At 49.9% G+C, this 15,620-nt stretch overlaps 2 protein-coding genes, 1 non-coding gene and 1 pseudogene across 3 annotated transcripts; 2 read left to right on the forward strand and 2 right to left on the reverse strand.

Moving 5' to 3' along the window:
• Positions 1 to 335: 335 nt before the first annotated feature.
• LOC126030969 (40S ribosomal protein S23-like) lies at positions 336 to 821 on the reverse strand (annotated as a pseudogene).
• A 1,446-nt stretch (positions 822 to 2,267) lies between these two features.
• SEPTIN1 (septin 1) lies at positions 2,268 to 10,449 on the forward strand. Its single transcript, XM_049788131.1, has 12 exons — positions 2,268 to 2,280; positions 6,451 to 6,536; positions 6,695 to 6,785; positions 6,870 to 6,956; positions 7,151 to 7,274; positions 7,491 to 7,625; positions 7,717 to 7,834; positions 9,114 to 9,215; positions 9,304 to 9,403; positions 9,617 to 9,782; positions 9,908 to 9,998; positions 10,104 to 10,449. Exons 1-12 carry the CDS (start codon positions 2,268 to 2,270, stop codon positions 10,188 to 10,190), a joined length of 1,200 nt encoding a protein of 399 aa, XP_049644088.1. The 3' UTR covers positions 10,191 to 10,449.
• LOC126031877 (small nucleolar RNA SNORA72) lies at positions 8,700 to 8,835 on the forward strand. The gene has a single exon (XR_007503689.1). It is a non-coding gene; the product is annotated as a small nucleolar RNA SNORA72 (small nucleolar RNA).
• Positions 10,450 to 10,591: 142 nt separating the features above from the next.
• Positions 10,592 to 12,422, reverse strand: MYL11 (myosin light chain 11). Its single transcript, XM_049789255.1, has 6 exons — positions 12,372 to 12,422; positions 12,071 to 12,146; positions 11,373 to 11,477; positions 11,197 to 11,275; positions 10,886 to 10,934; positions 10,592 to 10,787 (listed from the first exon to the last, which is right to left on the reverse strand). The coding sequence occupies exons 1-6, from the start codon at positions 12,405 to 12,407 to the stop codon at positions 10,683 to 10,685; spliced, it is 450 nt and encodes a 149-aa protein (XP_049645212.1). The 5' UTR covers positions 12,408 to 12,422; the 3' UTR covers positions 10,592 to 10,682.
• Positions 12,423 to 15,620: the final 3,198 nt, after the last annotated feature.

Below are 15,620 nucleotides of genomic sequence, written 5' to 3' on the forward strand. Positions count from 1 at the left end.
AACAAAAATTGGAGCTTAATATAGGGCTAGAGCTCTGACTCAACATGCATAAGTCCTGGGTCCTCAGGCACCATATTGGTCAAGGGGGGTTTGGGTTAGTGCTTAATGAAGAAGTTAAACACACACAACTCACATTTCCTTTTTTTTTGGGGGGGGGTTGGTTTTTGGGTCACAGCCAGCAGAGCTCAGGGGTTACTCTTGGCTTTATGCTCAGAAATTGCTCCTGGCAGGCTCGGGGGACCATATGGGATGCTGGGATTAGAACCACCGTCCTTCTGCATGCAAGGCAAATGCCCTGCCTCCATGCTATCTCTCAGGCCCCACATTTCTTTTTCTTTTTTATTTTTTTCTGGGCACATGAAAATTTTGCTACTGTACTTTCATCATCACAATTTATGATCTTGGTCTTTCCTTCTTGCCTTTATATAAGGCCACAAGAGAGACATTGGCTACTTTGACAACCTTAAAGCGGACTCCAGGAATGTCACCAACAGCATGCCCTTTGCAACCAAATCCAGCAACCAGAACTTCATCGTTTTCCTCAATGAAATTCAAGCAACCATCATTTGGAACAAAAGCTGTGATTTTCTTGCTGTTCTTGATCAGCTGAACTCGGACACATTTCCTAATAGCAGAATTTGGTTGTTTGACCTCAACACCAACTTTCTCCAGCACAATTCTTTGGCATGGGAAGCACCTCCGAAAGGATTGGCCTTCAGGGCTGTGCCCAAATGCGCTTTCTTGTATTGCTTGCTGTGCCATTTCTGATCTCGCGGTTGGCTGCGGAGCTTGCGAACCGTACAAAGACTACACTTACCCATCCTGCCGGCAGCACGAGTCCCAGCGAAAAGCCCCTCATATCTTTTTCTACACACATGAACCATATTACTTTTCAAGTGATACAAATTGAAAATTATACTTTTAATATTGGAGGTCCACTTTTACCTCCACGTAGCATGCTGCCAACTTGAATTTGATCCTGGCATTCCATATGGTCCTCAAAATTTCATCAGAAGTGATTCCTGAGCACTGTAGGTATGGCTCAAATTACCTTCTCCTTCCAAAGAGGAAATAATAAACAAAATATAAAATAGAGAAGAAAAAAAAAGAACAAACAGGGTTAGAGTAATAATAGGCAGAATCCAGATCAAGTAGTTTCTGTTGTTTCTTTTTTGTTCTTTTTTTTCGGCCTGACTTGGCAGTGCTCAGGACTTCCTCCTGGCTCTGTTCTCTGGAATTACTCCTGGCATGCTCAGGGGACCTTAGGGTGGCGGGGATCCAATCTGGGTCATGACCTGGAAAGCAATTGACCTACTGGCTATACTATTGCTGCAGCTCCTCAAGCAGTTTCTTTTAAGGAGAGAATCTTTACAAATTAAGAATATATGGGGCCCAGAGAGATAGCACATCGGCGTTCGCCTTGCAAGCAGCCGATCCAGGACCAAAGGTGGTTGGTTCGAATACCAGTGTCCCATATGGTCCCCCGTGCCTGCCAGGAGCTATTTCTGAGCAGACAGCCAGGAGTAACCCCTGAGCAATGCCGGGTATGGCCCAAAAACCAAAAAAAAAAAAAAAAAAAACCAAAAACAAAAAACAACAGGGCCGGGCGGTGGCGCTGGAGGTAAGGTGCCTGCCTTGCCTGCGCTAGCCTTGGACGGACCACGGTTCGATCCCCCGGCGTCCCATATGGTCCCCCAAGCCAGGAGCAACTTCTGAGCGCATAGCCAGGAGTAACCCCTGAGCGTCAAGGGGTGTGGCCCAAAAACCAAAAAAAAAAAAAAAACAAAAAACAAATTAAGAATATATGTAATTAAGTGTCCAAAAACAGATGACTGATAAACTATGGTACATATATATAATGGCATACTAGTTAGTCATTAGAAAAGATGAAATTTGCTACTACCACTGTCCTTCAGACTGTTGGAGGGCCAGATTATAGTAAAAACAAAAATTATGAACAAATTTCTTTTTTTTTTTTTTTTTGGTTTTTGGGCCACACCCTGTGACGCTCAGGGGTTACTCCTGGCTATGCGCTCAGAAGTTGCTCCTGGCTTCTTGGGGGACCATATGGGGCACCGGGGGATCGAACCGCGGTCCGTCCTAGGCTAGCGCAGGCAAGGCAGGCACCTTACCTCCAGCGCCACCGCCCGGCCCAATGAACAAATTTCTATGCACACTGCATATATCTTATTTAGAAGTGAAGAAACAAAATGGGAATAAATACAATATGTGGCCCGCAGGCCGTAGTTTGAGGACCATTGACCTAGATGAATCTGGAAGGTAAGCTGAGTAAAGTGAGTCAGAAGACTAACTTCTGAAGATGACCCTGCACAGAATGATCTCTCTCATATGGAAAAAATAAACAATGTTGGGGCTGGAGAGATAGCATGGAGGTAAGGCGTTTGCCTTTCATGCAGAAGGTCGGTGGTTCAAATTCCAGCATCCCATATGGTCCCCTGAACCTGCCAGTAGCGATTTCTGAACATAGAGTCAGGAGTAACCCCTGAGCGCTGCCAGGTGTGACTCAAAAACCAAAATTAAAAAAAGAAAGAAAAAGAAAAGAAACAATGTAGGAGAATTAACTGATGCCCCAAAGCAACAGAAAATAAAAATTGATCTTTGGTAGGAAACTACCTCAGGGGAGGGAAGGGGGCACATTAAGATGTAGGGGGGAGGGGCTGGAGCAATAGCTCAGAGGGTAGGGTATTTGCCTCTTTAGCACTGCATTGCATATGGTCCCCTAGAACCTCTGAGCTCACTGCCAGATATGGCACCAAAACAAAACAAAAGATGTAGGTGAAATACACTGGGACAATGGTAGAGTGGTAGAGAGAAGTAGAAACTCTGGAAGAGGATGTGGTGAGAATTGTGTTACTTGGGAAACACTGCATTTAAGTCATTGTAAATCATCATGCCTAAAATTAAGAAAAAGTTTTTAAGTTATTTTATTTGTCCAAGATCACCCTGCTCATAAATGCTAAAACCAAGTTTTATAGTATACCTTAATCATTCCAAAGTTCAAGTCAGGACTGGGGTGATAATACAATAGGCAGGGCACTTGCCTTGCATGTGGTCAATCTAGGTTGGATCTCTCACATCCCCTATGGTCCTCCAAGCTTCACCAGGACTAATTACAGAGTGCAGAGCCAGGAGACCCTGAATACCTCCAGGTGTGGCCCCAAAAGAAAAACAACCAAAAAAGTTCAAGTTCTGAAAGCATTACATTCTGAAATACCATGCAGATGTGCATTTTTTTTTTTTTACCAAAAAGGACAGTTTAAAAGGGTCAATAAGGGGCCAGAGTGGTAGTGCATTTGCCTAGTACAGTGGTCGGCAAGCCGTGGCTCGCAAGCCATATGCGGCTCTTTACAATTTTTGTTTTTGTTTTTGTTTTTGTTTTTGGACCACATCCAGTGGTACTCAGGGGTTACTCCTGGCTATCTGCTCAGAAATAGCTCCTGGCAGGCACGGGGGACCATATGGGACACCGGGATTTGAACCAACCACCTTTGGTCCTGGATCGGCTGTTTGCAAGGCAAACGCCGCTGTGTTATCTCTCTGGCCCCCTCTTTACGATTTTTAATTTGGCTCTTCTGTGTGCCAGGCAGCCGCTCCAGGAGTCAGGACTCTGCTCCTAGCCTCTGTCAGTGCACGCCCTGTGTGGCTCTCAAAATAAATTTCAATCGTGGTTTTGGCGCAATTTGGCTCAGTTGAAAAAAAGGTTGCCCACCACTGGCCTAGTATGCAGCTGATTCAGGACGGACAGCAGAACTGGGTTTGGAGTTCTTCCTTCCTTCCTTCCTTCCTTCCTTCCTTCCTTCCTTCCTTCCTTCCTTCCTTCCTTCCTTCCTTCCTTCCTTCCTTCCTTCCTTCCTTCCTTCCTTCCTTCCTTCCTTCCTTCCTTCCTTCCTTCCTCCCTCCCTCCCTCCCTCCCTCCCTCCCTCCCTCCCTCCTTCCCTCCCTCCCTCCCTTCCTCCCTTCCTCCCTTCCTCCCTCCCTCCCTTCCTCCCTCCCTCCTTTCTACCTTCCTTCCTCCCTCCCTCCCTCCCTCCCTCCCTCCCTCCCTCCTTCCTTTCTTTCTTTTTTTTTCTTTTTTGTTTTGTTTTGTTTTGTTTTGGGGCCACACCCGGCCGGTGCTCAGGGGTTACTCCTGGCTATCTGCTCAGAAATAGCTCCTGGCTGGCACAGGGGACCATATGGGATACTGGAGATTTGAACCAACCACCTTAGGTCCTGGGTCGGCTACTTGCAAGGCAAACACTGCTGTGCTATCTCTCCAGCCCCTTGAGTTCTTTCTGACTCCAAAGTCAGCTTCCTTTCACATGTTCTGTAGCATCTCAGGCTTGGGCCTAAATTTATTCATCCATTCTTCAATGCAACCATTCAACTAGTATATTGCCTTTGTTCTGGGTTGGAGGCCTATTCAAGAAACTGAGCATATAGAAATCGGAGAGCATCTCCCTTTCTAAAAGCATTCAGTGGGAAACTGCACTGTGGGCAGTGCAGAGATCTGTGAAAGATGCTGGTCAGGTAGGGGAGAGGGGAAGCTCATTCTGCTTGATCTCATCAAGAAGAGCCCTTTGTGTGTTGTACCATATTTTATTGTATTGCATTGAATTGAATTACAGTACCTGGTATTGGATCAAGGTCTCATACACATAAAGCAATATGTATGTGCTTTATAGTGGAGTCATATAGCTGTCACTGAGAAGAGTCATTTGAATCCTGGCATCCCATATGATCCCTATGCCTGCCAGGACCAATTTCCGAGCATAGAGCCAGAAGGAACCTCTGAGTGCCACCGGGTGTAAAACCCCTCCCAAAAAAAGGCAACATTATAACATTATGGGGCTGGTGTGATAGTACAGCAGGTAGGGTGCTAGCCTTGCACAGTGGACCCAGGTTCAATCCCCGGCACCATATACGTATAGACTACCAGGAATAACCCGAGTGTATAACCACGAGTAATCCCTGAGCAGTCAGATGCCCCCTCTTAAAAAGAAAAGGCAACTTAAAAAGTTTTTAAAATTTAGGGGCCATGGGGCTGAAGAGATAGCACAGTGGGAGGGCGTTTGCCTTGCATGCAGCTGATCCAGGACAGATGGTGGTTTGAATTCCAGCATCCCATATGGTCCCCTGTGTATGCCAGGAGTGATTTCTGAGCACAGAGCCAGGAGTAATCCCTGAGAGTCTCCAGGTGTGACCCAAAAATAAACAAACAAAAACAACAAAACAAAAAACAACCAAAAAAAAAAACTTGAGGGTCAGAGCCATAACACAGTGGGTGGGGTATTTGCCTTGCAAGCAGCCAACCCATATGGTCCCCTGAGCCTACCAGGAATAATTTCAGAGCTCTGAGCCAGAAGTAATCTTTGAGCCTTACCAGAAGTAACCAGGTATAGCCCCTGGGGAGGGGGAGAACACAAAAATTTTGTTTTTTTGGGTCACACCGGCATCTCTCAGGGGTTACTCCTGGCTCTGTGCTCAGAAATGGCTCCTGGCAGGCATGGAGGATCATGAGATGCTGGGATTCGAATTACAGTCCATCCTGGACAGGCACCATATATGGACAGGCTGTGTGCAAGGCAAATGTTTTACCACTGTGCTATCTCTCGGGCCCAACACACACAATTTTAAAAACCATTCTTCAGAAAAAGAAAAAATAAGGCCGGAGAAATAGCATGGAGGGAGGGTGTTTGCCTTGCATGCAGAAGGGTGGTGGTTCAAATCCTGGCATCCCATATGGTCCCCCGAGCCTGGCAGGAGCAATTTCTGAGTGTAGAACCAGGAGTAACACCTGAGCACTGCCGGGTGTGACCCAAAACAAAACAAAACACCATCCTTTAGGGGTTGGAGCGATGGCACAAGCAGTAGGGTGTTTGTCTTGCACACACTAACCTAGGATGGACTGCGGTTAGATCCACTGGTGTCCCATAAGATCCTCCAAGCCTGGAGTGATTTCTTTTGTGGGGTGGGGAAGGGGTTTGGGTTTTGGGCCACACTCAGCAGCTCTGAGAGGTTACTCCTGACTCTACACTCAGAAATAGCTCCTGGCAGGCTGGGGGACCATACAGGATGCTGGAATTTGAACCACCATCCTTCTGTATGCAAGGCAAACGCCCTACCTACCTTCATACTATCTCTCCAGCCCCAGCCAGGAGCAATTTCTGAGCACATAGCCAGGAGTAACCCTTGAGTGTCACTGGGTGTAGCCAAAAAACAAAACAAAACATCCTTCAATGCCTTCATCTCACTTGTCAGAGACCAGCTGCTTCCTTCCTCTCTGTCTACACTTGAGCTCCCTTCAAGGTTCTGGGACCACTGGGGTATTGGCAATAAAGGTGTGTGGAGAAGGGGGTACAGAAGCTTATGGGAAGAGGAAACCAGGAGGTAGAGGCCACAGGTTCACAGTTTTGGTCTCCCCTTTCTGGGCCCTGGTACGTATCTCAGCCCGCCCCTTATTTGCCGCACTCAACTTCCTGACCCTAGAGGAAGTGGGCGCAGACTGCAGGTGCAACGGCAACAGCAGGGTCATGGTGAGTCTTTCTGACCAGGAATCCAGCATCACTGCCCAATCCCAGGGCCCCCATGATCAGAGGCCAAATTATCCAACTTCCTGAGCTCAGGCCAGATTGGGGGTGCCCCCTCCTACTACTGGCAGAGAAGCCTTGCATTTTTCCACCCTCATTAACAGGACAAGGAATATGTGGGTTTCGCTGCTCTCCCCACCCAGCTGCACCGCAAGTCCGTCAAGAAAGGGTTTGACTTCACACTCATGGTGGCAGGTCAGGGAGTTTTGGAGAAGAGACTGGAGGGGGATCCTCAAGAAGCCCAAGGAGTCTGACTAGTTGGGCCTGTCCTGTCCACAGGGGAGTCAGGTCTGGGGAAATCCACTCTCATCAACAGCCTGTTTCTCACCAACCTCTATGAGGATCGGCAAGTGCCAGATGTCAATGGTAAGCCCACAGCAGCCCTCCCGCACTCTGTCCCCTATCTGGGTGTTTCCTGCCTGGGGTTGGAAAGACTCAGCCATTTTGGGGCTTCTGTCTGAGGCTCAGTTTCCTTTCTTGAAAAATATGGTGGGGCAACTGTGGTACTCGAAAAGATATGGGTCTCACCTTGCCCTCCTCAACCCTCATCTCTCTGGCAGCTCGCCTGACACAAACACTGACCATCGAGCGTCGGGGAGTGGAAATAGAGGAGGGGGGCATTAAAGTGAAGCTGACCCTGGTGGACACACCTGGTTTTGGGGACTCAGTGGACTGCTCTGACTGGTGAGGAGATTTGGAAGGGAAGGAGTTAACCTTCCAATATGGCTACTCTGAAGACTGAGGTGTATGTAGGGGCTGGCCCAGCTCCCCTCACCCCCATCTTGATTCAAGAGGTGGAGCTGTTTGTGGTGACCATCTGGCCCCAAGTGTCCTTACTTTCCAGCCTCTACCACCCATCCCTGTGGCCCTGACTCACTGCTGTGCCTCTCCCTACCCCAGCTGGCTGCCTGTGGTGCGCTTCATTGAGGAGCAGTTTGAGCAGTATCTTAGGGATGAGAGTGGCCTGAACCGGAAGAACATCCAGGATACCCGTGTTCACTGCTGCCTCTACTTCATCTCACCTTTTGGCCGGGGGTCTGGAGGGATTCCCGGGTGCAGGGAGGGGGTTCTTCTGGCTGGGAGTCTCTCTGCAATCAGGCTGAGCCCTGACTAATTGCTGTCACAGGCTCAGGCCCCTGGATGTAGCCTTCCTCCGGGCAGTGCATGAGAAAGTCAACATCATCCCAGTCATTGGCAAAGCAGATGCCCTGATGCCTAAAGAAACCCAAGCCCTCAAGCAGAAGGTATGTGAGGTCCCAGGCTGCAGCTGCAGAACAGCAGGTCTGGTGCTTGCCTTGCACATAGTTATCAGGAAGTGATCCCATCAACCCATATGGTCCCCAGAGCACCTTCAGAAGTAATTCATGAGAGTGTAGCCATAAGTAACTCCTGAACATTGCCTGGTGTGACAAAAACAGAGCAAATAAGTGGTAGCATGTGAAGTTCTTCAACCTGCCAGAAACGCAGAATCACCCAAGGCAAAGATAGCTCAAAAAGCTGAAGAAAATGCTTTGTTTGCTAGTGCCAAGTACAAAGCCCAGTAATGGATGGTCCCTGGAATGACACTGGGTGTGGCCCAAAACTAAAAGATAAATTATAGATGCCAAGGAGATTGCTCAAAGGACTGGAGTGTATTCTTTGCACGTGGGAGGCCTGAGTTCAAGCCCTGACACTTCTATGCTCCACTAAATACCACTGGGAACAGTCCCTATGAGAGTAGCCTCTGAACATCACTGGGTGTAGACCAAAACCAAATAAAAACAACAACAACAACAACAAATTAACCAAAGTTCTGGTCCAATCTCAACTGCTTAAGACTTCTTTGATTTTTCTGGAACAAGATGCCAGGCTCAACCTTGGAAGAAAGCTTCCAGAAAGGCGGGTTAGAAGGTACCTGAAGTGGGGCCGGAGAGATAGCACAGCGGTAGGGTATTTGCCTTGTATGCAGAAGAACCAGCACTTGATTCCCAACATCCCATTTGGTCCCCTGAACATGCCAGGAGCGATTTCTGAGCACATGACCAGGAGTAACCCCTGAGCGCCAGATGTGGCCCAAAAAAACAAACAAAAAAAGTGCCTATGTTAAGAGACTCAGAATCAAACCCCTGGCTGCAAATATTCCTACTGTTTGGATTTTGTAATCATTATTATAGGCTAAACATTCACTATAATAAGGCCATGCACATGTTCCCAGACCTAGTTCTTTACTTCCGTAGGTCTGGTCTTAGAAACAATGGTGATAATTAAAAAAAAAAATAGAACCCCTGGAGGGAGGCTTAACTAAGGCAGGTGTGAGGGCAAGGATGTGAACATGAGGGATCTCCACATCCCACCGGCCCCATGGGAAGACAGCACACTCCAGTGTCTTGGGTGCCCAGTCCCTGCTCGGTTTACTCAGTGCTCATGGGAGACTCAGCAGTCATCTTTCCCTGTTTCTCCGCACCCCTGTCAACGCCGTCACACGCCTGGTTTCGGTCATCTTTCACCAAGCCTGCCTCTCACAGTTTATGTGTCTCCTCCCAGATACGGGCCCAGCTGGAGGAGGAGGAGATCAACATCTACCAGTTCCCAGACTGCGACTCTGATGAGGACGAAGACTTCAAGAGGCAGGATGCAGAGATGAAGGTGCAGACACCAGGGCAGAGGGCAGGGGGCAGGGAGGTGGGGAGCTGGGAAGGGCATCCATCAACCATTGCATGCCCCTGCCCTCCAGGAGAGCATCCCTTTCGCCGTGGTGGGCTCCTGCGAGGTAGTGAGGGCCGGTGGAACGGGCCCAGTGAGGGGGCGCCGCTACTCCTGGGGTACCGTGGAGGGTGAGTAAAGCGGGACACCTGTTCTGAGGCCAGCGGGGAGTGTAGCCAGGTCATCTGCACCCAATCTTTGTAGTCGGGCGAGTTCTGGTCGCAAGGGTCCTGGAAGCCCTGAGAGGGGTCCTTGGGCTGCAGAACTGGACTATCCCCTAGACTAGTGTCTAGGGCCTAGGCCAGCTCGGCCAGTTACCTGATGCTCCCGGGACCGCCCTCCAGTGGAGAACCCCCTTCATTGCGATTTCCTGAACCTGCGGCGGATGCTGGTGCAGACACACCTCCAGGACCTGAAGGAGGTGACACACGACCTGCTCTACGAGGGCTACCGGGCCCGCTGCTTACAGAGCCTGGCCCGGCCAGGGGCGCGAGACCGAGTCAGCCGGAGGTGAGAGCCGGAGAGCCCAGGCCTAGGTGCAGAGCCCACCTCACCCCGCCGGATGTCTCCCGGCACCGCCTCGTAGCCGTGACCCCCGGTCCTATACTCGTGTCCCTCTCCCCCACACCTTCTAGCAAGCTTTCTCGCCAGAGCGCCACCGAGATCCCGCTGCCCATTCTGCCTCTGGCCGAGACGGAAAAGCTGATCCGCGAGAAAGACGAAGAAGTGAGTCTCGCTCCTTCCCCGCGTCCCCTTCCTCCTACCAAGGCCCCAAGTTTTCCTTTGACCTCATCCCCTCCCAACGCCCGCACCCAATCTGGCCCCTTGCAGCTACGCCGCATGCAAGAGATGCTGGAGAAGATGCAAGCCCAGATGCAGCAGAGCCAGGCTCAGGGCGAGCAGTCGGACTCGCTCTGAGGTCACGCGCCAGGTTACCTCGGCTCCGCCTTCAGCTCGTCTCTCGGCCAATCCCGAGCCCCGGGCTGCTCAGCGCCGACCCTCCAGCCCCGCTGCCGGGCCCGCCCTGGACAGGCTTCTCGGGCCGCAGCTTTCCCTCGAGCAGGCCGGACTCCGCCCACCCTCGCCCAGTCCTCTTGCGGGAGCTTCTGGCCCAGCCCCTGCCCCACCCGCTCATCTTCTCGAGCTACGTTCCATAAAGCCTGAGTTTTGCAGAGGATGCTCGAGTTCTTTTTCCGTCGGAAATACATGACAGCCGAAGCCTACGGTGCAAACCCCCAAGTCTCCAGGCCACTCGCCCTTCCCGCAGTGGCTCAGCCCAGCCTCCCACCCCTCAATGCAAACACAGCAGGCGCGGCGGATTAGAAACAAAAACCGGTTGGGTTTTATTAGGAGGCGGCCCAGCTCTGGCTGGCAGGAAGGCGTTGGCCAGCAGAGGCCTAGAGGATTTTCCTACTCCTGGTCCTTGGCATCGCCGTGCGTGATGACATAGCAGATGTTTTTGTAGTCCACGTTGCCGCCCACGTCGGGGGGAAAGGCCGCCCACATGTTCTTGATCTAGGGGAAGACACGGGGGGGCGGGCATGGCCCATGGTGTCCTACGTTGCTTTCCCTACACCCCCTCCCAACTTTTCCCGGGTCTCCTCCTAGCTCACCTCTTCCTGGGAGAAGCGGTCACACTGCGTGGTAAGCAGCTCCTCCAGGCTGCAGAGAAGTGAAGGCGGGTTGCTGTGGCAGTTCATGATCTCCCTTCCTTCCTACCTCAGTGGTGCCATTCCCAAGCCTCCCCCTGCAAACTAGAGCCACTCTGACCTCTCCGATAGAGTCCTTCCTCCATATTTGCTATGTGCAAGTTGAAACCCATAGCCCCATTTCCACATTTCTGATGTCCGCCCTCTCTCTGGCAGCACCAAGTCCTCAATAGAAAATCAGGAGATTTTACTTAAATCCTGGAGGGGCCACTTACAACTGCTTCTTGATGGTGCCCTTCCCTTCAGGGTCTAGGATCTTGAATGCTCCAGTGATCACATCCTCAGGATCAGCACCTGGGGGCATCAAACGGCATGTGAAGTTGAGGGTTCTAGAATGTTCAGTCCCCCAGAAGTCTAAGTGAGATTTTTGGATACAGAACACTTCAGACACCTTTGAGCTTCTCCCCGAACATGGTGAGGAAGACGGTAAAGTTGATGGGACCGCTGGCTTCCTTCATCATGGCATCCAGCTCCTCATTCTTCACATTGAGGCGCCCTGGAACAAGGGAGGAAGAGTTGGATGAACCCAGGGCCAACGGTGATTCCCAGAAATGTGTTTTATTCCTTCCTGTTTTTTGTTTTTTGGGCCATACCCGGTGGCACTCAGGTGTTACTCCTGGCTCTGCACTCAGAAATCGCTCCTGGAGGGGCCAGAGCGGTGGCATGGAGCGGTAAGGCGTCTGCCTTGCCGGCACTAGCCTAGGGCAGACCTCAGTTCAATCCCCTGGTGTCCCATATGGCCCCCCAAGCCTGGAGTGATTTCTGAGTGCATAACTAGGAGTAACTCCTGAGCTTCACCGAGTGTGCCCCCCCCCAAAAAAAAAATAAAAAGAAAGAAATCTCTCCTGACTGTGGGGAACCATATGGGATGCATGTAGGCCACGTGCAAGGCAAATACCCTACTGCTGTGCTATAGGGCCCTTTTTTATATAGGTATACTCCTTTCCATATGTGTACAGTGAGGCCCAGCATGGAGCTGTCCAGGCTAGAATGAGAGATTGTGAAATCCCCAGGACTCTATAGGCATGCTTGTGTGTGTGTGTATGTGTGTGTGTATGTGTGTGTGTGTGTGTGGGGGGTGCTACTCACCCATGGCTGCAAAGGTGTCCCGAAGGTCTTCCTTGTCAATAATGCCATCGCGGTTCTGGTCAATCACAGTGAAGGCCTGTGGAAAGCAAAGGCTGGGAAGTCAAGTATTGCACCGCCATGCTTTGCACTCACCCCTGGGAGGTCAGCCTTGGCCCCCACCCAGCTCTCCTCTTACACCCTGTGCTAGGAGGGGAATTAGCAATCCTAAACCCTTCCCTCCCCCAAACAGGTGCACATTCCAGTGAGGGGGATGGGAGGGTGCAGAAGGGGGTACTGTGGTCAAACTCCTCTGTCCCCTCACCTCTTTGAACTCCTGGATCTGGGTTTGGTCGAACATGGAGAAGACATTGGAGCTTCCGCCCTCAGCTCCTGCCCTTCTCTTGGCCTTCTTGGGTGCCTGAACGGGTGGGAAAAGCGTCAAACCCTACTCTCTAGAAGTAATGGATTAGATTCAGAATTTAGTTTCGGCTAAAGTAATTCTTTTGGCTCTAGTTAACCTCCCACTTTCCACCCACCTCATGGCCTCTTTGCTGAGGGAGCTTACTTAAGTTGTACCTTCACCTTACTGGAATGAATCCCTATTCCTTTCCTGCCTAACAAGTAGAAGATCCTCAGCCTCCTTTTGGAAACCTTAACCTGACTCTGGAACAAAAACATTCCTTCACTTTGCTGAAGCCTCCAGCTAGTCCCAGAAGCAGTTAGGCAGATGAAGGAAGGGCTGAAAGTTTGGCTATTAGAGGGACTGGGGCTGGTGGAGGAATTGGGGACCAGACTATTTAGCAGACTCCCAAAGTTTTTAGACCTGAGTTCTATACAGTCCCTTCAATGATATAAAGAAAGAAAAGATTCAAGGCCTGAGAGTTTAGAGCACATGATTTGTATAAGGAAGTTCAATCCCTGGCATTCAGTGTCCCCTAATTCCCAGGAGCAATCCCCAAGTACAGAGCATGGAATAGTCCCTGAACATGCCTGGGTGTGGCCCTAAAACAAAAAGAAAAAGAAAAAGAAAAAAGAAATAGAGAATTCATCTTTTCTCAGAACCAGCTACTTTCTGTCAAGGGGGAAGTGGTCCAAGATTGAGGGGTCTGGGCAGAGCAGGGGGATTTTCACTTACCATGTCTTGACTCTTGGGGACAAAGTAGTGTCTCTAGCTGTAAAGGAGTGGAGAGTCAGCCTCGAACTGTCTCCTAGGGTTTTATAGTTGGCTCCAGGGAACCTTTAACATACCAGGGTAACCTTAGCCTTGCTTGGTGCCCACCCCAGATACTAAAATAGCCTAGCTCAGGGCCTCTCCTTTCTTGGAGAGCCTGCAGCAGCTGGGGCCCAGGGAGGGAGGAGGGCAGGTGGAGTGGGTTCTGGGGTGCCATCTCACTAGGACCTTTTTTCTCCCCAAAAGGAGCCAGAATGTGCCTAAATTCAGAGTGACTCAAATTGAAGCACAGAATTGGCAAGAATGAATCAGGGCCACTGGGACCCCAAGGAAGGTGGGGTCTTAGAGAATTTAAACCCAAAAAGTTATCAAACAGGGCTGATATCCCTGTGAGCTTTGAAAAAATGCATTTATTTTGTAGAGGTCACAGTCAAGTATGCCAGAATTTTTTTTCCTTTGGATTTTGGGCCACATTTGGTGGTGCTCAGGAATCATTCATAGTAGGTTCAGGGGACCATATGGGATGCTGGGGAAGGAACCCAAGTTGGCCATGGGCAAGGCAAATACACAACTCATTCTACTGTCATTCTGGCCCTTGACACTAGGTTTAGGAATCACTCCTGGCATTGCTGAGGAAACCATATAGGATCAAATTGAACCTGGGTCAGTTTCGAGTAAGGCAAACGCCCTATTGCTCTCATATTGTTCCAGAGGCCAATGTGTGGCAGAGTTTAACAATGGAGGGAGTCAACTGTGGAAACTGAAGATTCAGGAAAATCTTCCACATCTCCATTCACGGAGAGGAGCAGTTTGTTTGGTTGGGTTTTATTTTGGTTTTGTGTCTTTGGCTACACCCAGTTGCTCCTGGATGTGAGCTTGGTGATCACTTCTGGTAGTGCTCGGAGAACCTTATTTAGTATGCAATTAAACCTGGTTTGGTGGAGTAAAAGTTAAACACAAGTACCTTACCCTATCTCTCTGGGCCAGAGACAAGAGCCTTTATTTTTTTTTTTTAATGCTTTGGGCCACACCCATGAATTACTCCTAGTTCTGCACTCAGGAATTATTCCTGCCAAGTTTGGGGTACCATATGGAATGCTGGGGATTGAACCCAGGTCAGCTGTTTGCAAGGCAAAGACACTACCTGCTGCAGTATTCCTCCATCCTTGAGAGGAGGTATTTCTGAGAGAAAAGAAGAAGCACCTGGGCTCATGGGACACAAAGAGCCTGACTTGGACCTGGTGCAGAGCTGAGCATGATCTATAACTGTAGACTTCATGCTTTTACTTCTTGAGCCTCTGTAAAATGTGTTTTTCCCATTGCACAAAATTTGTGAATGTGAACACTACTTGGTTCAGTGAACTCTGGCCATAAGTAATGTTCAGGTCTTGCCTCCGTGGGACTTTCGTGGAGATAGGATAAAATCATCTGGGCAGCAGTAAAGAAGTGGAAGGCTGGACAGATTGCCTAGAGGTACCAGTGACTTTATGAAGTAGTTCAGGTGAAGGTGGATGAGCTGGCATGCTTAGCAGAGGCCATAAATGGACAAAGGCCTGGGAAGTAATCAGCCTGTTAAAACTGTGTTGGGATGAGCAGGGAATACAAAGGGCACTGAGAACATTTGTTCTAGACTGAGGGCTAAGCTCCTGGGAGTCTTGGGAAGGTTTATAACAGAAAAATAAAATGGTGAGAGGCTATAGTTGTTTCTGTGGAAAAGCTGAAACTCAAGAGAAGGGGAATCTAAGGCACCAGGAAGGAAGCTAGTTGGCTACTTCCTAGCTTCTCTTTCCTTTTGGGAGACTGACTTGGATTTTGAGGTACCATCTCCCACACCTCCAGGAACCAGGGTTGATGAGGACACCCATCTCTTCCTTCTCTCTCTAGGACCCAGTGTTCTGTGGAAAGTGTCTTTTCCCTCCCCCTCCTAGAGCCTCATGCCAGCGCCTCTAAGACATTTTCTTTTCTGGGCACTGGGGTTCAGCCACCTGTTGTCTCAGAGTGAAGGAGCCACCCTAAACTTAGCAGCTGTTCTTGGCTTCCTGCACTGGCCCCTCCCTGCCTCAGTAGACAGCTGCCTCACCTTATATGGCCAGGGGGGGTCCAGATCCAGGCCCACTGATTACTGGGTTCAGGGAGGGAGGGGGACCTCAAATAGGGATATACAGGAAATACTCAGAAAGCTTGTGTCAAATGTGAAGTGTGGAAGTTGAGAAGATCAGGAGCAACATGTATTTGAGAAAGCAAGTGGGAATCCATAGGTTGGGTCTGAGCTGGAAATGAGGAGTCTCTGAGAGCAGGGAAAGCAAGAAGAAACTTGGGAGTTGGAAGTGAGGCTGAATCGAAATTTCAGGTGGTGGGCAAGAAAGATAGATAGTACAGCAGGGAAGACACTTGCCTTCT

The sequence above is a fragment of the Suncus etruscus genome, chromosome 15, assembly GCF_024139225.1.
Source record: "Suncus etruscus isolate mSunEtr1 chromosome 15, mSunEtr1.pri.cur, whole genome shotgun sequence".
NCBI lineage: Eukaryota > Metazoa > Chordata > Mammalia > Eulipotyphla > Soricidae > Suncus > Suncus etruscus.